Source organism: Dermacentor andersoni, chromosome 1 (genome assembly GCF_023375885.2).
Source record: "Dermacentor andersoni chromosome 1, qqDerAnde1_hic_scaffold, whole genome shotgun sequence".
In the NCBI taxonomy this organism is placed as follows: domain Eukaryota; kingdom Metazoa; phylum Arthropoda; class Arachnida; order Ixodida; family Ixodidae; genus Dermacentor; species Dermacentor andersoni.
In genome coordinates this window covers 283,913,014-283,940,454 of record NC_092814.1, presented here as the reverse complement: position 1 = coordinate 283,940,454, position 27,441 = coordinate 283,913,014, and the positions used below count along the sequence as shown (strand labels likewise).

Here is a 27,441-nt window from a genome sequence, read left to right as displayed (position 1 = left end):
GCTGGTAGTTGTGTGTAATGTATATGAATGGCTGCCTGTCAATGCAAGTTTGAGATCTAAGCTATGAACACTGCGTCCGTGGGGAGTTATACCGAATCTATTCGAGTAAGACCGTACTCCCATTCAGTTTGGCCCAATCGACTCCAGCGCGCGGTCGAATCTCGGTTGTTTGCAAAGGTTGTATCGTAAACGTAAATTCTTACATGGTTCATTGAAGTTTGCTTAAAGCAAAAGTTCAAATTGCCCACATAAAACTTGTGCGCGGACACGAGCGCTTGGGCTCAAACATGGGCATACAGCCTACCGCTACAGGTGACGGCAAAAATTACTCGCGGTAAACATTGAGGTGACGTTTTCTATATGCAGTAATAGCCCCAAAGTAAATCTCCACCGCAGCTGGTGCACTGACTGTTTAATTTACACTCTCGTAAGCTCTTACAAATGCCCCATACATTCTTTTTTTTGCTGAGCAGAGCCTTTTGCTCACCACAGCTGTCTTACGCACTGTCCACGCAGGAAATGCGCGAAATGGTGCTCCAAACATGAGCCTACGGTTAGCCGTGACCGACATTTCACGTGTCGTGTGCCGACCGGGACACTCTGAAAGGTTTTTTAGTTGCTTCGTATAGGCAGAAAGCTGGAGGCGTGCTCTTAGCTTAACGCTGGTTGCTCTGAAGAATTTTTACTGAGCAGTGGCACCTGAATGAACACCGGCCCGCCGTGTCTCGAGGTGGCTCGATGGCTCGGAGAGCAAAAGTGCGGACACCACCTCAAGTTCTCGTGACGTGGCTTGCGCAGGCTGCGGCTGGACCCTGAGACGGGCAAGGTGGTGGTGGCCACGTCGGCGCACGGCCTGGACCGTGAGACTGCGCCCGAGCACTTCCTCACGGTGGAGGCGCGCGACGAGAACGGCCGCGGCAACCGCAACACCGTCCAGCTGCACCTGGTGCTCGAGGACATCAACGACAACGCGCCGGCCTTCGTGCTGCCTTCCTACGAGGCTCGCATACGCGAGAACGCGCTGGACTTCCGCACTCCGCTCGTCGTCATGGTGAGCATGCGACGACGCGCTCCGCTCGGGCGTGATGGAAAGTTGGTCGAAAAAAAAAAAAAAAATGGTCCATGGCCAACTGGAGGAAAGTATAGCGTGGGCTGATGCATCGGGAGGGGGCGCTGCAGAAAGGCACACAAACTTTCTGAAAGCCTTTGGGTGTAGCTTGTACATTCTATCGCATGGAAGTGTGTTTTCTTTTCTATATTTGGCACAGTTAAGCGGAGTTGGGACAAAATTTCGTGAGTAATCTTAGCTTCAGGTATAATCCACGTAGTAAAGAAAAGCTATAACTTTTAAGTTTTTAGCACACGAAATGGGACGAGAGACAGATGTACGACGCGGACGTCTCTCGTCCCTTTTCGTGGGCTAAAAACGTAGGAGTTATGGAATACCAACATGCCCAAACCTACGCTCTTTAAAGAAAAGCTATATTAAGCAGTTTGACGCGCCAAATTAAACCACATTCTGGTTATGAGGCACGCCGTAGCGAGGTACTCGGAATTCATTTTGACCATTAGGGACTCTTTAAGGTGCCCCTAAATAATCTCCGTAATATGTGAGCCATGAGTTCAAAAAGCAAAAGATTAACGGTTCCCCGATCTACCGGATACTCGTAGCATTGCAAGCGCGTATTCGTAAGGATCTTATTGCATGATTCATGCGCGTTCCTCAGTAAAGATAACGGAACAGACATTCCGCGAACAAGCTGACTTTTTTTCTCCGCCCATGAATGAATGTAACTTGAAACTGACGACTGCAGTCGAAACTTAACTTGGAAGGGTGACGGTTTGGGCTAGTGAGTTTTCCATGAGGCCACAGCCTCACGAAACTTAACATAGCGAACTTTCCAGTGCACTTATAAATTTCAGCTTGTTCGTCTTAATTACGAAAAAATTCAGTTTTTTTTTCGGCAAGTCTGTGATCCGATTACTTTTGCTCGTGGGTGTACGTAGTTCGACACGAGAAGAGCTAAAACTCGCTATAGTCTAACTACGTTTACATTCAACAAAGACACACAAAATGGTGCGATTCATTGAGGTATTATTATTATTATTTTTATTATTACTTTTTTGATGAGTTTTGTTTCGTCAAAGTGGGGCGTTCATGCCTGAGCAGGCTACAACTGACGCATCATGTAAGTATTGACAGAATGTGCCTTTGCATTTCCAACTGTGCCCGGATATATTCCATGTCTGGTTAATAAAAAGTGCGAATAGACCGGTAATTTCTGGTGTTTTCGGACTTGGCTTTCCTGCTTGCTTGAGCAAAATGAGACAGGAGGGACGAAGAAATGAGGCAGTTAGCTTCTCTTAGAAACATGAACTGTCCCCAAAAGTTTTCTTCTGTGAAGTGTCAAATTGAAGGTAGTGAGGTGGCGGTGTGTTCACAGGAGAGCGAGCGAGGGAGAACAATAAATATGCAAAAACAACGCCAATCTGTGGGCATTGCGACTTCTAGGTTGCACAAAGCACTGCGCAACAATTGTGGTCATGGTACGGCAAAGCCATTTTTTCTAGAACCGAGTGTAAAAATATTTGTCCAGGCGCGAATCTAGTACCGTGTCGGAACATTAGCGATCGCTGGATGCCAGTCGTCTGTAACTCTTATGCAACCTTAAGATAATCGCGCTTCGCATTTTCTCTTTCGTTTAATTATAATTACCTTTACTTCATTTGCGTACACAGTACACACACGCACACACTTCAAAAAACGAAGAACACTCAACGCTTGTACGCTACCTCCGCACGGGCCGTATGCCATCGCCTGCCACCATAGCCTTCAATAAAGTAAACAGCAGCTAATAATTAACTTTACCCTGGTGCGTTATGTCAGCTGTCGGTGTCAGCACCTATGACAAAACCTGTCATAGGTGCTCATGTGGCATTGTCTTTACCAACAGAGTATCTGCCCATAGCAATGGCGTGTTTGTTTGCGCGGGGCTCCATGGCAGGTTTTGCATTTTGTTTATTGATTCCTCTTACTACGAATGCTGTCAGCTAGCTATCAGTCAAGGTTATTACAGTGAAGCTGTATATGGCTAGCCGATTCGTCCGTCCGTCTGTTTGTCGCCTGTACGCTGAAAACTCCTCCGGCGCAACCCCATGCGCGTGCGCGAAAAAAAAAAAGAGAGGCGCGCGATTGGTTGCGCCAGTAGTGACGTCGTTGCTGTCCGTCGCAGCCGAGCACGCGTGTAGCAGTTTCTTTCCGGCTCCGAAATGGGTAGGCCACGCGTTATACGTACTCCCGAGGAAGAGGCAGCTTTCGATCAGCAACTGCGTGGGCAGAACCGGGTACAAGCTCGTCTAAGCCGTGCCGATGCTGCAGCCCGGGCACAAGAACAGGCTCGTGTAGCCGAGCGCGAGCAGCAACTGTGTACCGAGGATCTGGCAGTCTAAGAAGCCGTCGTTTAATGAACCGTCCGAATTATTCCAACGATAAACACTGTTAAGAACGGCCTGCTGAGGTGCAAGTTTTGCCAGCCAGGTGCGGCAGCGGCGTCGACTTTTCCTGGAAAGCCACCATCATCCTCTAGCCAAACGGCGTCACTAAGTCTACTGCGTACCAAGCACAATGCGCCGCGTCCGCCACTCTGCGTCGCGGGATTGCCGAGATGAGTTCGACGAACCAGGCTTTGTGACTGAACACGCCACCGCCGACCTGGTCTGCCGCGAGCGGGGGAGTCCCCGAGCGAACGTATTTGGCGGCAACGTCCCACGCGCCTTTCAAGACGCAAGACAATGGAGAACCGGCGGCCACGCTGCGGGGGTCAGCTCGGGGAATAAGATGCGCCTTTCCTGACGTAAGCCCCGAGTTCTGCGAAGACCGTCGGACCTGGGTGGGGACCGTGAACCTGTGCGGAAGTGTGTGTGTGTGTAAGCCCTCCCGCAGAGAGGCGGCTCGTCTACGATACCTGGTCGAACGTTCCCCTCACCTAGGGATCGAGGGAGGACCGAGTGTTTATAAACCACTGTTGTGCGGCTGCTGAGTGTACTTTCTCTCGCAGTCATGCTAGACTGATGAACTGCAACGTCCTTATGTAGATACTGTAAATAAACGCATATTCCTCGTTCTCGATGAGCAGCAGTCCTTCCCTTCAACAACGTCCTCAGCGTGGATAAGTTGGACGACGGCATGGGCCAGCTACCATCTAATTCATGCCCGACTCCAATCTTGACAACTGGTTACGAGAGGTGGGATTGACCTCTCAATCCTTACAACACCGAGGCCACACGTTTCAGCTTTGCTGGTTAACCATCTGTACGGAGTGCTTGAGCGGTGATTTTTTTTTTTGTGGGCGCACCCGGTTTAAATACCTCTGCCATAGTTCTCTTGGACAAAACAAAAACAAAAAAAACAATTTTGAATGAATCTACAGGTATTGATAGTGTTATACAGCCTATTCCATTTCTTTCTCGGAGCTGGTGGTAGCTGCACAAAAAAAAAAGCTTGTTATCCTTGGTTTTGTTAAATTTATTATCTACCTAAACAATCATGAGCTCAAGTTTTTTTTCAGGCATGTAGATAATATATACCAGAATTGTGTTACCTTTTGTACTGTATTTCTTAGTTCAGGACGCCGTATTTATTCATGAAAAGGCCATCAACCATTGCAGGTCTGAAAGATTGTCCTTGGTGTTGTTCTATTACAAAGATGAAGTATGATCTGCGTTCCTTAAGTGGCTGGCGCCGCTGCCAGTCTTTGTTCGTTCATATAGCAAGAGTAGTGAAAATGGCGTGGCTCGGCTGTCGAGATGGTGTAGCCTTAGCGGTAAAAGGTTAGCACATTGTAATAAATAATCGGTTGCAGCATCACCCATTTCCTCGAGCATATCAGACCGTGTATTCAACTGCAGCGTCCAAGCTCCTGACTTGTTACTAAACATTGTGCAGGCTCTAGACGCCGACCAAGCTGGCGGCCCCAACAGTCAGGTCCGCTACCAAATAGTACACGGGGACCCTGACAACAACTTCACCATCGACGAGGTCAAGGGCCGCATCAAGCCTAGGTTGCCGCTGGACTTCGAGCGGATCGCGCAACCCAGGGGTGATGTGCGAACATTTAACCTTCTCGTTCGCGCCTACGACATGGGTAGACCGTCTCTCTCGAGCAACGTCACTGTGGTTGTCTACGTGCAAGACGTCAACGACCACGCTCCCGAGTTTCCCACAGACTTCGTGTCCAAGGCCATTCCAGAGGACATCCAGGAAGGCACAGCCGTGGTCCGGGTGCTCGCTGAGGACCGCGATCACTCGCCCAGCAACAGCAAGGTTGTCTACCGAATCCAGAATGGCGCACAGGATAAGTTCGTCATCGACGCCCTGACAGGTGTCATCTCCGTGGCGCCCGGTGCCAATATGGACCCGGATAGGACGTTTCCCAAGTCAATACTCTACAGCTTGCAGATCCTGGCTCTCGATGGTGGCCTCGGGGAACAGCAGAAGTCTTCGATGGTTACCGTCAACATCTCCATCATCGACGTCAACAACAAGGCACCCAGGTTCGAGGAACCTGGCACCGTGAAGCTAGTGGAGAACAGCGTTCCGGGTCATACTGTGGCCATGGTTCGCGCCACCGACCAGGACGATCGGCCCATGCTCAGGTACTCGTTGTGTCGTGGAACTGCCAGCGAGGCACGGAACGAAGACGGCGGCCTCGTAAGCGAATTCGATGCTGAGCACAGCTTTGAGATAAACAACATCGAAGGGAAAGTCATGGTCAAGTCTAACATTGACCGGGAGGTGACGGAGTCCATAAAGCTATGCGTCAAGGTCGAGGACATGGCGGCGGCCACACCGGGGCAAACGGCGACAGGTGAGTGCTGTAAGGCTGCTTAGCAACTGGTGCGCATTCGCCTCATTTGAGAAAATGAGTACCAGTGTTGCTTCACAAACAGAGAGTGATAAAGCACCCTTGCTATAGTTGTATGGAACGTAATAATTAGCAGGGTTTTTTTTACCACTGACGCTGATCGCTGATGACAATTTTTTTCGTAATTTACTAGCAAAGGTCAACAGTATCAGACGTATGTTAAATAAATCTAACTGATTTCGAGTTTAATTGATTAGGTGCTCGAATAAATAGCTCCGTATTTCATCGTGAAGACCATCAGTCAATTATGAGAAACTGAGCTGTGGTCTGCAACTCAGTCTGCAGTTGACAGAATAATGTTTAGATTTGTGGCACAACCGAAAGTACACGTAAATGTGCTTATACAGTATGGCTTGAGCAGTCAAAATTCTCTGAAGCCGTGCTTCATTTATTCAGTCCATGGTATACGTTTATTAGGGCGCTGGTATCACGTCATTTGCTCATGTCGCTTCCTTTCCTTACACAATTGCTTACAACGGATGAACTGATATTTACTGCACGTATCATTTTTATTGCAGCAACACTTACTGTTAACGTAGTCGACGTCAACGACAACAGACCAAGCTTCAAGAAGTCTTTCTACCGCCAAACAGTCACTGAAAACTCAATGGTTGGCGCACCAATCGTCACCGCCAGAGCGATAGACGCGGACAAGAACAGGACGGTATATTATTCTTTGGAAGGGAAGATGGAATACCTCGCACTAATAGGAATTGATCGCAAAACAGGTACGTGTTATCTTCTGCTTTTTTTTTTCTCTCACCTGATTCAATATTATAACGAACGCTCAAACGAGGTGCACAGCCAATAAGGACGGATCAACTGTACTGCTAAGGGTTCGTAATGAACTGGATGAGATAATTGCAATTCTTGCTTGTTGAATAAGAATTATGTAAGGTAGGGTCAGAAAAAGTTTAAACTGTAAGAAAATGTGCTGCTGTGCCGTCTTAGAACACGTTTATTTGAAGAGTCCGCATTACGTAGATTTTAGATAAGCTGGGTAGGGCGCTCCATAGTGTGTAAGTCAAGAGTCTTAACAGCGAGTGCGGCTCGAAAAAAGCTTATGTCTGAAGTACACAAGCTTTATGTACACAATAGGCAACAATATAATAAAGGCAATAAATGTTTGATTTTAGCCCATTCAGTCACGTTGTACGCAGTATTTGTGTACGCGACTTGTTCTTGACAATTCCCTCAACTAGCAAAAAAAAAAAAGAACCATTGAGCGGCGGGTCTATTTAATCCTATGTTTACCCATTCCACCTCCAGTTTACTTCAGACTGCAAAGAATGGCTACACGCGACCACTTCACTAAAGACGCTATTATGTTTGACAAGCCGCGTTCTGTCGGCATTGGTTAAGGAACAGTTTTTCCGTCTTCGTAATGCTTGCAGCCAATAATCAACATTTAATTATAATAATAAAAAATGCGATATGACTGCTTACTAAATCGCAATATAATTACGAGGACTCACTGCAAAATGTACAGGGGGTCATCCTGTGATCTTTATGTTATTTCAATGATATCAGGGGTGCTATAACGTAAAGCTATTCCAAACTTTTCAAATTCAGTTCTGCGATCAGCCCACCGCGATTGGTCAAAAACTTTTTGAACCACCCCCACTTCGCCCGTTTGTCATGCGACGTCGCGAAAACCACGATAGCTCCCTATATGATATGATGCGTACACACTGATTATGCATCATTGGACTGAAAAAAAGAAAACATAGCTATTTCTGATTCGACGCCTTTTAGCCAAACTTCGACTATTGGTCAAAAGTTATCGGGCTGCACCTACTTCACCTGCTTGTCACATGACGTCACAAAACCGTGAAAATTCACGTCAAAGTTACGTGTACGCGTTAAAGATGTATTAATATGCCGAACAAAACTGAATTTTTTGCTAAATAGCTACTGACTGCCCCGTTCTGAAAGGAATGAAAGATGGCTGCTTCCGATCGCTCAGACACTGGCTACTCGCACCTGTCGGGGAGCATGAGATTATTTGCGTATAATTAACCTTTTGCGTGGCCATGTAACGTTTTCAATCATTTTCGACACGTTTACGACCTCACTCTGTCAACTATTCTTTGCCATTCTTAACCTTCCGTTGCATGCCGCCGCGATTTTCCACCACCCATTTCAAGCCAAGTAAGGGAGAGCGGACCAATCGCAGACGCCGGGACCACCCTCTTCATCTGGTTATCGAGTTTCAGTGCGCTGGCTCGTCCCCATCGAATCCCTCTCCGCTTGAACGCGCTCCTCGCCTCTTGCCAGCCAATTAGATAAGATAAGCCGCTTAGTGTAGGCAATGTTATCCGTTTTTAAAGCAAACAAAAGTGACCTCCTATAAACGAGAAGAGTGTTTGATTGGTCTGTTCAGACAACCCTGCGAATCACCGCCCGATGCTTGCGTTGGCGGTTACGCAAGTTTGACGGCAGGAGATTGGAATAAAAGTATGTTGGAATAGTTTTACATTACAGGTGCCCCTGCTGTACCTTTAAGTAAGATTATGTAACATTGGCACATTTATTAACGATTCATCATAAATCGTACCTGAAGATGTCATTATCAGTCGCACCTTCAAGCTGTAATAAAAAAATGATTCTGAGCCCCGCGTTCACAAAGTATTTCGTTCGCGCTAATTGTTATAGGTTGGCGCTTAAACTATACATCAAGTTGTACACCATCAAAATTGGCTGTAGGCTTCCTTTAGAGAACTGGGCCAGTATTCACAAAAAAGTACTTACGCTAGAATTGTTCGGAACAGCAAGTTATAACCAATCCCGATGCTGCACATATTATTAGCAAAGGCGGCCGACCAATAGTAAAGAACACATACGAACAAAAAGCTTTCTTAATTCGGCCCCTGTTCATGCGTGCTCCTCGCCTCTCGTCAGCCAATCAGATAAGAAAAGCCTGTCAAGGAAGGCAATGCTATTCGCTTTGAAAGCAAACAAAAGTGACTTCCTATACACGAGAGTGTTTCATTGGCCTGTTCAAACAACGCTGCGGGTCACCGCCCGATGCTTACTTCGGGAGTCACGTAAATTCAACGTCAGAAGATTGGAATAAAAACAGATCGGAATAGTTTTACCCTATAGGGCCCCAAGACGTGGGCATTTCTTTGGTACCTCAGTGCGCTATCTTATACGGGCTCTGTGACCGTATAAGATTGCAGATGTATATGCAGATGTACACTAAAAAAAGATACATAAAAAATTTCGAATATGTTATCACGCATATAAAGAAGCGACTCGCTACAGAATGCCATAAGAAGCCAACAAACACTGACACCAAGGACAACATAGGGGAACTTACTTTTGCTTAATAAATGAAATAAAGAAACGATAAATTAATGGAAATGAAAGTGGGCGAAAAAACAACTTGCCGCAGGTGGGGAACGATCCCACAACCTTCGCATTTCAAGAGTCCGCAAACTGCCGCAGGCGTCACGTTCTCGTGACGCCTGCGGCAGAAAGGATGTTCCACATCCGCCGCCAAGGTCTGTGAGTGGTGGCGCTGGCTAACACTCCCAGGGTTCTACTAGGACACATAAATACCCAAGAAAGTGGATGGGGGAATGGCGCCGCGGTAGCTCAATTGGTAGAGCATCCCACGCGAAAGGCGAAGGTTGTGGGGTCGTTCCCCACGGCTTCCCCAGAGGCTTCTATTCAAATCGTGTTTTGAGGAATACATATTGCCACAAGCCCTACGCAAAGAAAAAAAAAGGAAAAAAAAAAACAGAAATCTGATACACTGCTCGGAATCATGACCGCTTCTCTTCCACCTTCATAGGTGAGGTGACCGTGGCGGACAAGATCGACCGTGAGGCATATAGCTGGATAAACGTGACGCTCAAGGCGACCGACTCGGGCGTGCCCCCATTGTCTGGAGCCACCGAGCTGCAGATACAGGTACTGGACGAGAACGACAACAACCCCATCTTCCGGCCTGGCCCCTCCGAGTTCGCTGTCTCGGAGGACGCCCCTCTGGGTGTCTCAGTGGCAGCCGTACAGGCGATGGACGCCGACGTCGGCGAGTACGGCCGCATCACGTACGCCTTGGACGCTGCCGGCACCGACGGAAAGTTCAAGATTGACAGAGACACGGTGAGTGTACGGCCGCCTGCGCCGTTTATCCTCTCACCACTTCATGCGTTCTGTATCCGCGCTCGCTTTCTTAATTATGCTCGCATTCTTAATCAGGCGTCACGATGCCTCATTCCCGACGCCTTCAGCTTTTCTCCAATCAACCTGACGATTTAGTATTTAATCCTGGCTACGTGCCGCGGGGACACAGTCGGTAAGCTTCACCGTGAGGTGCAAAGCTTCACCGCGAGGTTTTCCTGAAGCTACAATTCAGCGATTTGTTTGACAAGCGCCTTCCGTTTGAATATTTCGTTTTCATTCCTAGGCAAGCGAAAACCTGCTCGTTTGTGTCCAGTTTGGCAGTTGTACTGGCTTTCTCTTTTCTTTGGACAACGTGTATAATGGAATAGTGTTCACTGGAGAAAACAACAAAAGCAAACAAACGAATAAAAACACTGCATAATAGGTCGAGTGCAAATGACTATTCTTGTTTATAATAAAGGACTGTTTTCTCCATACAGGGTGTGATCACGGTTACTATGCCTTTGGACAGAGAAGAAACTTCTTCGTATTCACTGATCGTTCAAGCATGGGACAACTACGAAGCCGGATTTGGGACGGACGAGAGCAGGAGAACATTTAAGCAGGTAAAGAAAGAACGATGTTCCTGAGGTTGAAATAGTCTGCCTTTTGTTTTTCTTTCTACATTTCGTAATTTGGTTGCTAACGTTGTCAATCCAAATTATTCGCATAGTCCGACGTCATATTAATTTGCACGCTGTCGATAGATAGATCACAGTGGGAACGCCAACAGTGACATTTGACTTCGTGAACGCGGGTTACGCGCAAGCGTATGGACGCTGCGAATATGCACAGCGAGCACCGCGGCGTCGAAGCACAAACGGAAAGGGCGCGAACGCGATCGCGGACGCTGCATTGATCTGGACCGTCTGGTGTGCCACAGGGAAAGCGCATATTGCTACACACGCAAAGAAGCGACGCTGCGAACATGCACAGCGAGCACCGCGGCGTCAAAGCACAGACGGAAAGGACGCGAAGGCGGTGATTCTCTTCTCCGCCTCCAAGCGCCTTTCTCCTCCGGCGTCCGCTTCGCTTGCGGCGTCAAACGTAATTTAGCCGATTTCACACACGGGGCATCTACGCTTGCGCGTTAAAGATAAAAAAATAATCTGGCGTAAGGCATGCGAGGTCTATTTCATAGTGGCGTGAAGTCAGAATGTACACAATATCAACGAGTAGTCAGCGCTGAAGACTTTCATGCTATACCTAACCTAAGGCGTCCCACGGCGCTTACACTACTTCGTGCATTAGAGGTGGTAGATGATGATCTCTCAAAGGAGGCAACAAGTAGCAAATCATTGAGCGGCTTTCGAATTAAATCCCTAAATACTGTAGAGACACCTTTAGCTACACCTCTGTAGTTCTCAACACCATTGCGTAACTACAAGAGTTGAATAAGTCGTATTACTAGTTATTCATAGAAGCATTCATATGATGCAAATAACAGCACCTTTGTGTGCGTGTTTATGTGTTGTCGTTGCATGTAGTGTCTCTTTAACCATCAGCACTGCCATGAAAAAATGAGAAATGTTTCATCCTCATCAGAATTTAATCGGCTAAGTATCGATTAAGCGCTGCGTCTTTTCATTGTGTCATATTTTTTGGCTGCAGATTAGTATACGTGTACTGGACGTGAACGACGAAGCACCAGTGTTCGTGCGCCAGACGCATTGCGCCGAGGTCACGGAGTTCATTCGCATGCACGAAACAGTGTTCCTGGCTTCAGCCATGGACGCTGACGACCCGACGACGCCGAACGCCAGGATAGTGTTTACCATTCAGGCCGGATACGAAGCCGGTAAGTGAATGCTACCGAGATTTGTAAGCGGCGCTCGTAGCTCGAAGAGTTTCATGTTGATCATGAGGTCGTATAGATAACACTGGCTTAAGTTCGACAATTAAATGAGCCCTCGTTCGTATATCACGACACTGTGGTTCATTTTGGCAGCAGAGTAACAAACACTGTAACACATGGACAAAGAAAAGACACAGGAGAAAGCGCTGCTTTGTCTCTGTCTTTATTTTTTTGTGTATGTGTGTCTGTTTGCCCATACGTTCGTTCAATGTCAAAAAAGCGCGTGTTGCTGTTGGCTTCTCCACATAAAGTGTCTTTGTGGGGAGAAGCACGCTTTAGAGGATCAGATTGCTTCTCTGCCTACGGATTGGGAACATTTGTGCGCGTGGGTATCAGGCTCGTGCCACGGCATAGTGTTCCGTTTTTCACAAAACGTATGTGTACCGGCTAGAGTTTAAGCTGCACTATCAATGCGGTGTCTACCTGCATTTTCACGAGCTGCAGCGCTTTAGGCGTAATGTAAACACGTGGCTCAACATTTTAGACTGGAGATTCGAAATAATCTGGAAGCGCGTCATCCACTTCACCGAGCAGTGTCTAGGTTGTAGTTGTACGTTGTAATACTGGATACAGCAAATGGTGCGGTACAGTGAGGAAAAGGCAGTTTCACCGTCACATGCGATTCTTGAGGCGCATTTCGAAAGCCGCCCATGCCTCTGAGGTGAGCTGAAATAAACCTGTGAAACGTGTTCGTTACTGGTGGCTTCACCACCGTAACGGTTAACATGAGGAGAAACCCACCTCAGTGCTCTTTTCTGTGAAAGGCAATAGCTGAACTATGGAAGTACTGATGCATAACCTTCGCGATGGCTTGGTGGCTATCACATCCTGCTGCATCGCGAGCTCGATGCTCGGCCCTGTTTGTGTGGGGAGAGTGGAAAACCATTTGTGCATCGAGGTTTATTTGCATGTTAAGGAACGTTAGTGATAAAATTATTCGAGATTCCTCCCCTGCGACGTCCCCCAACAGTGTCCTTTGCAGTTTTGTAAGAATCTGCCAATTATTAAATTATCATCGCTTATGTCGGTAAGCTTTGGTTGTTATCACGTCAGCGCTATAGGTGCTTGTTAATAAATTAACATAAACAGTCAAAGGAATATCAGTCGCTATTGAACTTGGGCCCACGCAATTATCTGATCATCACTCAACCAACTGCGCCAACAGCCATCGGGTGCCTGCCTGCATGCGCTAAAGTGATGAAAGGAAGCACACAAAAAACCACGCGTAACTATCAGCTCTAAGTTCAATGAACTCCTGAATTTCATGCTTAACTTAAGCAACCATCGGGGTGATCTCAACTGCGGCTTTGGGATTAAGCTCTTCTTCGACTTACATGTTCCTGTTCATGAGCTACAATTTTTGGATACGCGATACTGTGGTAGGCACGTTTTAGCAGTTTCCATCAGTTACTAAGTAGCAGCTTCTGTATTCGTTACATACATGCCGGCACATCAGTCAAAGCTGTGCTTTTCACCTGCTGCGCTCAATTTTTGCGGTCATTCGCGGTGCACAGATCTGTTCGAGGTGGAGTCCCTGCCAGACAACACAGCCCGTGTGTCAACACGCTTCTCGCTCCGGGGTCGTGTGGGCAACGCAACGGTGGTGCTGCGCGCGCAAGACCAGGGCCTGCCGCCGCGCTCCTCGGTGCAGATGTTCAGCGTCTGCGTATCCGACGTCAACGACCACAGCCCGGTGTTCGTCAGGCCGCCGCAGAACCACACCATTCGCATTCCCGAGGTGAGCATAACCTCCAGACATGCTGCAAAGTCCAGCATGGACTCATGTGATACCAAGAAATATGTGTGTTTCACTTCTTACTTTTGCGCTCCATTACGAACCAGTAGTGTATGTCAGAGAGGCACTGTGCCTTCACCCACAGTTGCACCACATATTGCACTTAACGTGCAGTACATTTAAACACTCAGGTTTCACAATCATATTAACGTACAACTCTTACTTTGGAAAAGTTAAACGTGGCGTTAGCAGGAACAGAGAGAAAGAGGGGATGTTATTTACACGCCGTGCCCGTCATTAACATAGGAAGTTTAACAAGGGAGCTCTCTTAGTTGGGCGTTATTGGCTCATGCTACAATATGAAGGATGGTATCGCAAAATTGAATCTTATTAGGATATTGAAACGTTAACTCGTGCATTGCTGTGAGGGATGATGCAACAATGAAGGGGCACTGGACCTGTTGATTGTCGTCATTTAAAAGTGTTAAGGCGTAAGCGCTGTTTGGGTTGCGCCGTGACAGTGAACCAAAATAATGGTATACTACTAAACTAACGCGGAAAGAATGCCAAATAGGTCAATATGAAGCAAATTTCCCAAATAATGTTGTAGCCAAAATTAGTCTAACACTGAAGTTCATTTTACAAAGGAAGAAATAATTGCTTTGCACTAACGACCAAGGGCACACGTGAAGTTGACAGCATCTCGATACTGTGTTTTTCGGCAGAATGCGACCCTGGGCACTGTGGTGGTGGAAGTGGGTGCGGAGGACAGCGATTTCGGAGCGAACGCTGAGGTGCGCTACCGGCTGAAGGACCTACCCAACGGCCACTGGAAGACCTTCCGGCTTGACGAGCGTACCGGTGTAATTACACTGAGACAGACACTGGACCGCGAGACGCAGAAGGTGTACGAGGTGCGTTTATGCTTGCTATTTTGTGCAATGGCCACAGTGCGTGTATTTTTTGTGTGTTTTATATTGGCTGAGTTTAACGTCCCAAACCGACACCGGAGCTATAAGAGGCGCCGTAGTGGCTATTAATTCTAGATTAATTATCGACCACCAGGTTTAACGCGCACGCAAGGCACGGTACGTGAGCTTTTTGCATGCGTTTTCTATTGGAATGCGGCTGCCGCAATCAGGAGTCGAACCCACGACGTCGTGTTCAGCAGCAGAATGACATAGACAGTGAGCCATGCACTGCGGTTGTCTTCGTTTCGCTTGTCTTTTTAAATTATAACGTGCCGATAAATTATAATAGTAAGTGAAGAATGAATAAGGCAAGGGGGTTAAGTCAATAAGGAAGCATAGTTACCATGAACCACAAAAACATTCCAGAACTAGCACACATCGCTCTCATTTCTAATAGTGCTTCGGGTACCACAATTCCTGGTCAATTTAATAAGTTTACTGTCGCATACGCAGCTCCGTGTTGAAGCCTACGATTTGGGACAGCCGACGTCTTTATCGAGTGACCTGGACCTTACTGTGTTCGTGACGGATGTCAACGACTATGCACCAGAATTCACTGAAGATGTCGTGAGAAACTCTATTTTCTTTTTTCTGGGGGTAGGGAAAAGAAGAGGCTTAGTGGTTTATAGTATTAATAGGCGACCTTCTTAGCGCAATCTTTGCATAGGTTCATAAATTTCAAACTTTGTAGAAATCTTACAAGGTTTCCTGAAGTTAGACATATGCACTCGCATTACTTTCGTGCCATTTTGTTTTAATGCTTACGCTTGAAAAATAGAAAGCCATTGGGCATGTGTGTTGCTGCCGAGTGGAATGCACGCGCAGATTACACCAGAAATTTCAGTCTTTTTACTGGAATACTTGCAAATTGTATAATAAAGAAAGAATGCTATTAACTTCTGCAGAATGCCTGGTTTTTAATGGCCTCAAAGAGACAGGAATGCTTAGGAGGTGTATGGAAAATAATTCTCCGTATTTTGTTTCTGCAACAGCATCAGCTCACATTCACGGAGAACTTGAAGCCAGGAGTGGAAACGTACAAACTAATCAGCACAATCGACAGAGACGATGACCTTAGCATCCTGAAGCCCATACCGTGCTACTACATAGTCGGTAAGTTGTGCATTCCAACAGTACACACGTCTTTGAAGTGATAAAAGATTTACTAGAAGGTCGCGTCACTTGCGAAGCTATATAAAGAAGTGTTCGCGGGAGCGGGAAGATCTGTTAGGCACCTTTGTTGCAAAAGAAAATTAATAAATTCACTTCATTTGGAGCGTATTCACAAACACAGTACGGATATTTATTATATGTCGCATGTCCTGGATGGAAATACCGGCGATTAATACTTTATTGCGGTAGCAATTTTAGGGACACTCCAGGCGAGTTTTCGCCGTCGCTGTGATGTTCCATAAGTATGAGTGGTCCGCTCAACGTGTGTTGCGTGCGCGATGGCAAGCATGCAAAGGTGAGCCAAGAAGGATGGTGGCTTGATGCCTGCCATCTTCCCGAGCATGCTATGTTGGATATCACGCTATCGAGTGCACGCTAGGGAAGGAGAGCGACGTCTCCTATTCTAGCCCGGCCGCGGCTGCGCATGGCTGTCCGCGCGGCTGAGCGCATACGCGGCTCGCGCGCCATACATTGGAGGTCATCTGGGGTGTGCGCCAAGGGAAAACCGAGGTGGCCGGTGGCTTCATTCGCGCTGTCTTTCCGCACGCCTAGTGTTGGAAGTCGCGTAATCTAAGCTTCGCAGACGCGCTGAAGCCGGCGGTAGCAGGAAGCGTTCGCTACTCGGTGGCGGCCGGCGCTCCTTATCACGCCAGCGTTGTGACAGCGAGTGCTCGAGGTCATCGAGGTACATGTGTGCATGCTTGTGCATGCGCGCATGTCACCGTGCTTGCTTTCTTTTAGTAAGTGAATGTTTACTACCATTTATACGGCCGATAAAACTACGCACTTTACTTCGTGCAATTATCAATAATTAGATATCTCTATCAGTGCTTCGCATTTCGGGCAAAACTACGACTTTGTTTTTTCTCTCTAACTGATTAACGAAAGCAAAGCTAACTATAAGGACGTGAGAAAAAGAAAGGTTTTTAAGTTCAGTTTGGCCGCACTTGCGAAAGCAGTGACAGCGGTAGCCAGCGCAGCGTGTCTCGCAGTATGATTTACGGTTGACATTTGCAGTGGCGACAGTCTGCTCATCATTGTCGAGCTGAGGTCGGGCATTTTGTTCAGCCAGCTTGTCTGGTGCAAAGGTCAAGGCTCAGGCGGAGCCCTACACACAGAAAGGTCAGGTGTCCTGGCCAAGCCTGCTTGGCCGCGACACTTGACTCATAAGACATGGATAATACATGATAGACCGCTCCCGTCATACTGAACCCTCGTTCTCTAAGTTTGCCAATTAATTTTTATGAAAATACTTCTCCTGAAAGTGTGAGAGATGCGGGGAATTTTGGCAGTGGCAAAGCATTTCCTCATCGGCATATCCATTTACCTTACATCCTATAAAAAAAGTGTAAAGTGCAAGATAGACTTCTTGTATTCTGTATATATAATATACTTAGAATGACGCCAGAGTTTCAGGGAAAACGCTGCGGACCTCGACTCTTAAATATTTATAACAGTGACTAATGTAATACATAATTAAGTATTACAGAGAATAAAAGTCGTGTGCTCACCATTTTCCAAGTAAATGGCGGCGTGGTCGTTCATGAGCTTGTTGACAGTAGTTGTGTACCGTAACCATTGTACTGGACATATAATGGGAATTTGATTTATCTTCTTCTCGCTAGATAATGACGCCATCCACGAAATATGACTTCAGGAGATAATTGCACCGTGAGCCATTCACAGCCAAACACCTCGCCGGCTTAGAAAAATAAGGACAAATCTTTATCACCCGCTTCCCAAGTCCCATGTATTCTCGAATTTTTCTCTTCCGCCATCAAAACACGTCTTTCTTTTTCTTCAACATCGGAAGTACAGCCAGTACAGCACTCGTCTTTCTTAATTAAGGCAACAAACTTGACATAGCGCACTAATGAGCTGAATGACGCCTTCAACGTGTTCTGTGTTACATAAGAATTAATGCTCACAAATTCCCAACCAATCTTGTGAATAATTTCCTGTGCCAGTGCTTGTTTTCGAGTACAGTGAAGAGTGCGCATGGCTCTATACTGAGCCAAGGGTCGTTGCTGCACCTGCGCAGGGGGAAATGAGAAAGGCCGCTTTGTGCTGGACATCTTCACGCACCAGCTGTCGGCCACAGAGCCGCTCGACAGAGAGGAACAGGCCAACTACACGCTGGTGGTGCGCGCTTCGGACGACTGCTTCCACGAGCCGCGGCCAGTGAGTCGTTTCGACCCCAAAGACAACACGCTGCTTCAGGTCGAAATCGCCGTGCTAGACGTCAATGACAACCCGCCGAGGTTTGTGAGCCGGATGTTCACCGGCGGAGTCACCATGGAGGCAGACTTTGGTGTCGTCTTCATGACCGTCAAGGTGCGTGGTACCACTGTGTAGGGTGTGCATGGCCATCATCACTAGCTCTGGCACACACGTGTTCGCATCAGCTGAGTTCTTTGCGCGAACGTGTGCTTCAACGCGAGTGAGGCATGTAGGCGTACAAGTTATGCACGTCCAGCGCTACTCGCTGTCTGTAGGTAACTTGTAACGAGGCATTTTTGGGGTGCTTCCGACGGTACTGCTGCAACTCCCGTAACTCGAAGACTTGTTCTGAAGTCCTTGCTGCTTCACTCATTGTTAAACGGGGGTATTTGGCGTGAAACTAGTATATTGCTTTTAAGATATATTTCAATGTCTGGAATACGGTACAAGTAAGCATTTGTTTTGTCATTGTCCTACAGCAACTGAAACCGAGTTCCGGAGTCGCGCGTTAGGAAAGATGGAAGCCCGATGCTACTCTGCAATACATCCAGGATTATTGAAGAATAGCCCTATGTCGGTATGGTAGAAGAGGTATAAAGGAGCGCACTTATAGAATGCAAGGAAAACACCAGTGTTCTTTGAATAACGGATTAGCAATCTGCCCCTACCTTCTCCCTCTATGGCGCGCAAATTAAGCTGAAGATTTCGATGTGCCGCTCCTTCTCCAAGCTTTGAAGAAATTAACTAAGAACGTCTGTACCAACAGCAAACAATCACAAATGAACAAGTCAGAAATTAATGGTGGAAGAGCCTTGGGCTAGTTCCCAGACATTGGGGGCAATAATGACACCACAATGTTTATGTCCTTTTATCAATGGCTTTACACGGCATCTGGCAACAGATGGGTTACGGAATTCAAATCTACGGAGCTCTACTGCAAACAAAACTGTGCGCTGTACGACATGAATTTCATCAACAGCTCTCGCGCGTACTGCAGGCCATTGATCGTGACGAAGGGATCAACAGTGTGGTGAGCTACTACATCGGCGGGGAAATCCGGCGGACACTTTCCGAAGGGCTCGAATCCTTGGCGGGGCCGCCGTTCCTCATCAACCACCGCACCGGAGACTTGAGCCTGAACTTTTACCCGCAAAAGGGCATGAAGGGATACTTCGACTTTGAAGTCATTGCCAACGACACTGAGGGCTTCTACGACACCGCCAGCGTGTTTGTGAGTGGCTTTAACTTTTTTTAGCCTTGTGTGTGCTGCATTGAGTATACTTATCACTCATGATTGGGTTCATTGTACGTCCTAGTAACACATTTTATTCGCTGTTAGCCATAGTGACGGTTATGGAGGTTCCCTTAAGCTGACTGACAAGCTAAATAAGCAAATAAAAAACATTTCAGGCAGAGGCAATATTCTACGCCTAATGCGCTCCTGTAACCGCATATTTCTGCGCCTTGTCAAAAGTTAACTTTCATATAATTTTTTTTCTCTGTCGTCGCTTGAATTATGCTCAGTGTACAGGTTACGCAGGGAAAAACAAAATTTTATCGGGCTGCTTATTTCCATTCAAGGACCGGTGTTACATTAAACATCTTAAAACAGGTGTTCATATACCTCGAACATTTGTTAACGAGAGTCTTTTTGACAATGGGAAATCGATACTTTATCCTGCAGTAACTCAAACTTATTGCCGTTGCCTTTTTCACAGATCTATCTCTTACGGGAAGACCAGCGCGTGCGTTTCGTTCTTCGACTGACACCAGAAGAGTTCCGTGAAAAAATGGAAGAGTTTCGAGAGTAAGGTTCTTTCTAATCGTTCCTCTGAACTTAAGCGAACTCTAGTCTAAATGATGTTTTTATCCGTTTCTTCGAATAGGGTACTTGCCAACATTACTGGAGCCATTGTAAATATTGACGACTACAAAGTTCACGAAAATGAAGACGGCTCTGTAGACCGAAAAAAGTATGTGCCCTAGTTCACACCTCCGTATTAGAGAGGTGCCGTCGTAATATAAGTTAATTTGCTCCCACATATTGCAGGAGTGACCTCTACTTGCATTTCGTAAATCGGGACGACAATTCGATTATCGAGGTGTCCAACGTTCTCACGTGAGTCACGGTCCCCAAGATTTTCCGCATACCAGCCACACTGAGTGGTTTTAACCTTCCTCGCGCCTCACCTTTGCCTTACTGCTTTCGTTTGCAGGTTAATAGACAAGAATATCGAGTTCCTGGATAAGCTGTTCAAAGAGTTCAACGTGCTGTATAGCGAAGTAAGTACTTATCCTAGTTGTAGATTATGTTTCGCTTATCTCTTGGCAATCAAAGTACGTGATTGAACAAGGAACGAGCAAGTGAAGAACCTAAGATGAAACGCTATTAAACGATAATGACGCAGCTTTGGGCGGTGTGTAAATATTTTTTACGATTGTTACACTTGGAACGAAAAGACGAAACATAAGGACGAGCATTGATGTACACAAACGCCTAACTTGCAGCTAAAACTGAAGCTAAAAATTATGCTATGTTGTTTCGTTGTATTCTCATTCCCAAGTTCAATGTATGTGCAGCATTGTTCTGCAGCTTGGCCATCCGTTTTGTTTTTTGTTTGCCGACGCAATACCTCGCTCATGTTACAACTTGAGTAGACTTCCGCTGTGATGCTTCAGTGAGAGAAAGTGACAGTTGCAAGAGGCCGGCGGGGTCGTGCAGCAGATGATGATGACGGTGATTTATTGGCATCTAGTTTGAAGCGGGGCGGGGACAAATGGTCACTTAGCCTGCTTGAGTTACTCAGGTATACGCTATACATGCTTTGCATTCTAGAATTGTTTGTGTGCATCTCGTTATTCTTTTTTCCTCTTCCTCAAAAATGCTCTATCTACGTTGTACCGCTACATATACTTGTAACGGATCCGGTCGTATCAGTCTCTTCCCTGCTTTTTTTTTCACCAATACCCTAAACGGCTCTTGTTCATCTCAATTGCTGACAGGTTGATGCTTCCGTCCACTTTAAATCCAAGCGCTGCTGGAAGGTGTGTGTTACCTACGGGTCTCACTGGATGGAGCTCTTCGCATTCCATTAGGATGTGCTGAGTGGTCTCGGGATTTTCGCTGCAGCATACACATGCCTCATCTAGTTGCGAATATTTGCTCCGGCATGTTTTTGTCCTTAGGCAACCAGCTCGAGCCTCAAATAGCAAGGCACTTGCTTCCCTTCGTGTTGTGTTCCTGGCAGCATTGCTCACACGCGCGCCCTCTGTCGCTTGCAGCCGGCGGACGCCCTGAGCGACGCCGAACGGGAGGAGGACCAGATGCGCACGTGGCTCATCGGCCTCTCGGTGTTCCTGTCGGTTATGCTGGCGCTCGTCATATCTCTCTGCCTCGCCCAGAGGAGCCGGTGAGTGCGCGACCGGATTCTCAGGACGCTCACAAGTGAGAAGAAGTACTCATTGGAGTATACGCGAAACCTACGTAACTTGCTCTGAGTTAGCTTGACATGGCCGAACAGTCACTTCTTGCTGATAAGAACGTGAATCGATGACAAATATCTGTTATGAAGGCGCGTAGCCATAGCATGCACTATTTCCTCACAGCAAAACCCGTAAGGTGCGCCAGTTTTATTTATTTATTTATTTATTTATTTATTTATTTATTTATTTATTTATTTATTTATTTATTACGGTATTGGAAATGTTGACAATAAATAAACATCTGGCGTCAGAGCTCTCCGAGCTCACACCTTGCATGACAGCTCAGGTGCATTCTTTGAGAATGACACGACTGAGTTTTACTAAGTGTGTACAGACACGAGATGCGCGAATTGCGATATTTATGAAACTAAGTGTTGCGATTACTGTGCTGGCGTGCAACGTGCGACTCCAGCGGCGAAACATGACGATTTTATTTTGGCGTTTCGCGTCGTTCGCATGCTGGCAACAGTGAAGTATTTCTGGTCTGACAGTGCTGAAGAACACCTAACGGCGCTAAGTGCAAAATAGTTACGCTTTTTCCACTCTTATATGTGTTGCGTTTGCTCGTAGCTTAACGCTGTTTTTTGGAATGCACTCTTGAAACAACAGAAAATAACGCGATAATGAAGTCAGTCCGAGTATATGAGTGCACTTTTTGATCTTGCTTCGTAAACAGTGCGACCTCAAGAAAACAAAGTTTGCAGAAGGCGAAATGCAGCAATTGAGCGCGTGTATTGCATTGTTTCGTGTATCCACCTTTTATTCACCCCATGCGTGCGCACACACATGGGTGCCATTTCGCAGATAGACAGCCGATTCCAATTTCTTGGGTTTAGGTAACACTTTTATATAAAGCATATATGTTCGTCGAAACTACCGTCCTGGGTTACTCACCAACCTTCTTTGCCAAATATGAAACTAATTACCAGTTGACGTTGAGACAGAGCAACATCATTTCACATTTATTTAAACCAGAGTTTCCTGAACGGGGAAGTATATAGAAAGGTGGCCATTTGAATGTTTTTTAAGCACAGTTGAAACGTTTATGCGTTTCTTCACCTGACCTTACTTCCCCCTTGATGAATCACAGTTACGTGTAGTACCTTTATAAATGGTTGTCAGATGTGCTTTTCGAATGCGAAGGAGGGGGTATATCCCCCTCCTCAGCCTCTGTGCAAACACGCACATGCTGCTGTCCGAATATTCCTTAGGCAATTCGCGTGTAGATCAATAAATGAATGAATTGACTAAAGGGTCCTTGAAACACAGAATATAAATATTCTTTGTTTCTGAGATGTTGTCTCCTGTACAACGAAGTTAGCCGATCATGCCGTTCATCCACAGTGACGAAGCTCAATGTAGGCTGGTGTTACAAAAGCAACAAAGCATTAAGAAAGACTGGGGTGAAGATAGTAGGCAGAAAGCAACTTTTATGGGCCTCTTCATATCGTGCCCGAATAGGGCAGCGTGGCTTTTGTTATTGTGTATGCTTCCTAAAGTATATGCTTGCCATTTTGCAACATGCTCTTTTGTCTAACCTTTTCCGTTGCCATTTTTTTGTTTTAAGGTATGAACGCCAGCTAAAAGCAGCGACTGCGACTGCTTTCGGTAAGCCAGTCTCCTTCTGACAAATGATTCTGTGATTCATTTGGAGGCCATTGGTTTAAGAAGGGCAGCGGATTGGGCGAGTTGGTGTTGCATGGTAACAATAAAATTCAAACAGCGCTAGACGACAGGACCAGAAAGAGGAGGAGACAAACACGGCGCTGTTTTGCGCCGTGTTTGTCTCCTCCTCTTTCTGGTCCTGTCGTCTAGCGCTGTTTGAATTTTATTGTTACCATGCAACACCAACTCGCCCAATCCGCTTCAGCGCCGTGCAGGCACGTACCCAGGGGGGGGCCCCGGGGGGGCCCGGGCCCCCCCCGAAATCAAGTGGCATAACCCCCCCCCCCTCCCCACCCGCGCCACCACTCCTCACACATTCCTAAAGCGCCGCCAGATCAATGTTGAGACGTCGCAGCTGTTCATCGGTCAGCATTATGCTGCATTTTTCACTCCTTTTAGATGGCGGTAGTTATCGGCATCTCTTGTAATGTGAAGGACAGTTTTCTCATAGATTCCGTACCCGTGCGATTAACTCGAGATGCGTTCAGTTGTCACCATCTATTCAACCGTCACGCGCATAGCTGTTGCTTTTGTTAGTTCAACCTTCTTTGTTTAGGCTGATCCTGGGACCAGGAGAGGGATGCGGCTGTTACTCAGCTGGTCTGTACTCTCATGGAACGAGTTGCGGCCGGAGAAAACGCCCATTGCGTTTAACTTTTCCCTTTGCTTCATTATTTCCTCGAGTTACGGCTCGCCGCGACGCTGGCAGATGCCCGGAAACATATACACGTGATATGGGTTAGATAAGGTGGGAAATGAAATAATGTGCAAGAGCGTCCATCATGAAACCCTGCAATAACCCTTAAACCCATAAGCAAGATGACTGTCGCCCGTTACCTCGTCTGTTTTTCCCTAATTGTACAGCACTTTTCGTGCAAAATTGGCAACTGGAAACAAAAAATCGCAACGAGTTGAGAAATTAAGCGATTTACTAAGGGAGAGAGCCAAACTAAACTGCAAGCAAAAGCGAATAATAAAAAAAGTTAACTGTTGTTTATGAGAATATTTATGCATCAACAACTTTTTATTTAAAAAGGAAGTAGAGAAAAGGCCGCCAGAAGTGGAAAACAATTATTTTGAATGACGCTTCCACAGTTATCGGTCGAACCGCCTCACGTAGCCACTTCTCTGCTGTGCTTATGTGGGTGTTTTTCTAACCTATCGCGGTGAGTGCAGTACGTCTAGAATCGCAGAGTCCTGCGCTCTACGCGGTTGTATGGGACTGGCGGCCGCACAGCGTTACGCAATTCGCGGAACTGTCAAAACTGATCAACAAGGCGAAAATAACTGATATTCGAAACTATAACATGAGAAAGACTGAAGAAGCCGTAAAAAATGAACGCAGCCTGAAATCAATAAAAAGGAAACCTGGCATAGGATAAACCATGATGTATGCACTAAAAGATAAGAAGGATAATATCATCAGCAATCTCGAAGATATAGTAAAAGCAGCGGCAAAATTCTAAGCTGACCTGTATACAGTACCCAGAGGAGTCACGATACCTCACTTAGAAACAGTAATGAACAGAATCCAGAAACTCTCCTATAACTAGCCATGAGGTCAGAAGGGCCCTGCAAGACATGAAACGATGAAGAGCAGGAGGAAAAGGTGAAATAACAGTCGATTTAATCAAAGATGGAGGAGACATAATGCTTGGAAAACTGGCGGCTCTTTATACGAAGTGTCTATTGACTGCAAGGGTACCAGAAAACTGGAAGAATGCAGACATACTAATCCACAAAAATGGAGACGTTAAAGAGTTGAAAAATTATAGGACCATTAGCTTGCTCCCAGTATTATATAAAATATTTACCAAAATAATATCCAACAGAATAAGGGCAACACTGGATTTTATCAACCAAGGGAACAGGGTGGCTTCAGGAAGAGATACTTTACAATGGATCACATCCATGTCATCAATCAGGTTATCGCGAAATCTGCAGAGTACAATAAGCCTCTCTATGTGGCTTATATAGATTACGAAAATGCATTTGATTCAGTAGAGATACCAGCAGTCATAGAGGCACTACGTAATCAAGGAGTACAGAACGCTTACGTAAAAAGCTTGGAAAGTATTGCTACATGCGTGTGGTATTTGTTTGTTTGAACGATGCGCGTAGGCGCCATCACTCCAGAAAAGAGGAGGAAGAACGAACTGGGCTCGCGCTGTGAATCTAACCGGTCAGCGCTGCAACCGTTGTTGTAAATATAATCTGTAAATAGTTTCTCGTCTTACTGACTCATCCTTCGCGGAAGAATATCTACAAAGGGTCTACAGCTACCTTAATTCTATACAAGAACAGCAGGGGAGATACCTATAGAGAAAGAGGTCAGACAGGGAGACAATTTCTCCAAAGCTATTCACTGCGTGCTTAGAAGAATTCAAGCTATTAAACTGGGAAGGCTTAGGAATAAAGATCGACGGCAAATATCTCAGCAACCTTCGGTTTGCCGATGACATTGTTCTATTCAACAACAATGCAGACGAGTTACAACAAATGATTGGAGACCTTAACAGAGAGAGTGTAAGAGTGGGGTTGAATATTAATATGCAGAAGATGAAGATAATGATAAATAGCCGGGCAAAGGAACAAGAGATCAGGATCGCCAGTCGGCCACTAGAGACTGTGAAGGAGTACGTTTACCTAGGTCAATCAATCACAGGGAACCCTGATCATGAGAAGGAAATTCACAGAAGAATAAAAATAGGTTGGATCGCATACGGCAGACATTGCCAGCTCCTGACTGGAAACTTACCATTATTATTGAAAAGTAAGGTGTGCAATCAGTGCATTTTGCCAGTGCTGACATATGGGGCAGAGACTTGAGAGCAAGTTAAGGACAGCGCAAGGAGCGATCGAACGAAGATTGCTAGGCACAACGTTGAGAGAGAGAGAAAGATAGCGCTTTGGATCAGAGAGCGAACGGGTATAGACGATATTCAAATTGAAATCAAGAGGAAAAAATGTAGCTGGGCAGGTCATGTAATGCGCCGGTTAGATAACCATTGGACAATTAGGGTTACAGAATGGGTTCCAAGAGAAGGGAAACGCAATCGAGGACGACAAAACACTAGGTCGAGCGATGAAATTAGGAAATTCGCGGGCGCTAGTTGGAATCAGTTGGCGCAGGACAGGGGTAATTGGAGATCGCAGGGAGAGGCCTTCGTCCTGCAGTGCACATAAAACAGGATGATGATGATGATGATGATGATGATGATGGAGGTGGTGGGCCCCCCCCGAAAAAAAATCCTGGGTACGTGCCTGGCGCCGTGTTTGTCTCCTCCTCTTTCTGGTCCTGTCGTCTAGCGCTGTTTGAATTTTATTGTTACCATTGGTTTAATTTCGCCGCTTACAGAGCTACAGAGTTCGTTCCCCTGAATAAAAAGGGGAAAGAAGGGTGAAAACACGCTCATGGTGACTGACACTTTTGCAGCCGTCTTATGGCGTGCACTTCATGAGTTGCTTGAACAGCTTAGATCTCGCTTAGTGGCTTTTTAAGCTTGTAAGTTTCCTGTGCAAAAAGGTGTAGAATTACCTAACCACGTCGCTACATACCTGAGTCAACAAATGGGGGTTTAACGAAGCACTCGTAATTTTTGGATACCTTGTATACAAAGATTATGCTGCTTGTGCAGTCCTCAATGCATAGTTCACTCTGTTCCAATGCCGCGAATCGCACATGTGATGAAGTTAACGTATGAAAGACGGTTGCTACGACTTTTATACTTGACCGTCTGTTCATGATCTGGACAGTTCAGGTTATTCTGTTTAGCGTCAGGTTATGGTTAGCTATAACGATAGTTTATTGGTTTCAACATATAACCGCATGGTAAGTGCAATGTTTGAAAGGCACAGTAGACAGAAAGGTATTAGTAACGAGACTACATATAAGCAGAGCAGACGTTGCGCAGCAGCCTCTTTTTGTCTCGTACACACTCAGTGTGAATCCTACAGACACTTGCCACAAAGTAAGAACTAATTTTACAAAGTTCAATGTGAAAAACAGAATCCCTGTTGTTGTCCGCAATACCTTTCGACTGATTTTCTGGCACCAGTCGAGTATGAAAGATTGCTTTCCATACACGGTGTTGCCCCAGACGCAAGGGGGAGCCTATGCGACGAAAAAAAAGCTCAAAATTTAATGCTAATCCTTACGGGCTGGCTCTTACATGTGCGGCAATCGACGTGGGGCTCATTTATGGCCGCACTACAGCCTGAAGCTTCCTCTAGCACAGTCCC

At 46.3% G+C, this 27,441-nt stretch overlaps 1 protein-coding gene across 2 annotated transcripts in view; it reads left to right on the top strand.

The window, feature by feature from the left end:
• Window positions 1-27,441, top strand: part of Cad88C (cadherin 88C) — a 170,368-nt gene that overhangs the window by 134,684 nt on the left and 8,243 nt on the right. For both annotated transcript variants that reach the window (XM_050196665.3, XM_050196663.3), the window contains exons 16-33: window positions 799-1,051; window positions 4,946-5,867; window positions 6,443-6,652; window positions 9,724-10,037; window positions 10,538-10,663; window positions 11,709-11,895; window positions 13,467-13,690; window positions 14,413-14,601; window positions 15,112-15,225; window positions 15,651-15,771; window positions 17,873-18,165; window positions 19,049-19,282; window positions 19,770-19,858; window positions 19,938-20,024; window positions 20,102-20,170; window positions 20,268-20,334; window positions 21,334-21,461; window positions 23,102-23,142. In XM_050196665.3, the coding sequence (XP_050052622.2) occupies window positions 799-1,051; window positions 4,946-5,867; window positions 6,443-6,652; window positions 9,724-10,037; window positions 10,538-10,663; window positions 11,709-11,895; window positions 13,467-13,690; window positions 14,413-14,601; window positions 15,112-15,225; window positions 15,651-15,771; window positions 17,873-18,165; window positions 19,049-19,282; window positions 19,770-19,858; window positions 19,938-20,024; window positions 20,102-20,170; window positions 20,268-20,334; window positions 21,334-21,461; window positions 23,102-23,142 (3,668 nt within the window). The remainder of the gene's footprint in view (window positions 1-798; window positions 1,052-4,945; window positions 5,868-6,442; window positions 6,653-9,723; window positions 10,038-10,537; window positions 10,664-11,708; window positions 11,896-13,466; window positions 13,691-14,412; window positions 14,602-15,111; window positions 15,226-15,650; window positions 15,772-17,872; window positions 18,166-19,048; window positions 19,283-19,769; window positions 19,859-19,937; window positions 20,025-20,101; window positions 20,171-20,267; window positions 20,335-21,333; window positions 21,462-23,101; window positions 23,143-27,441) is intronic.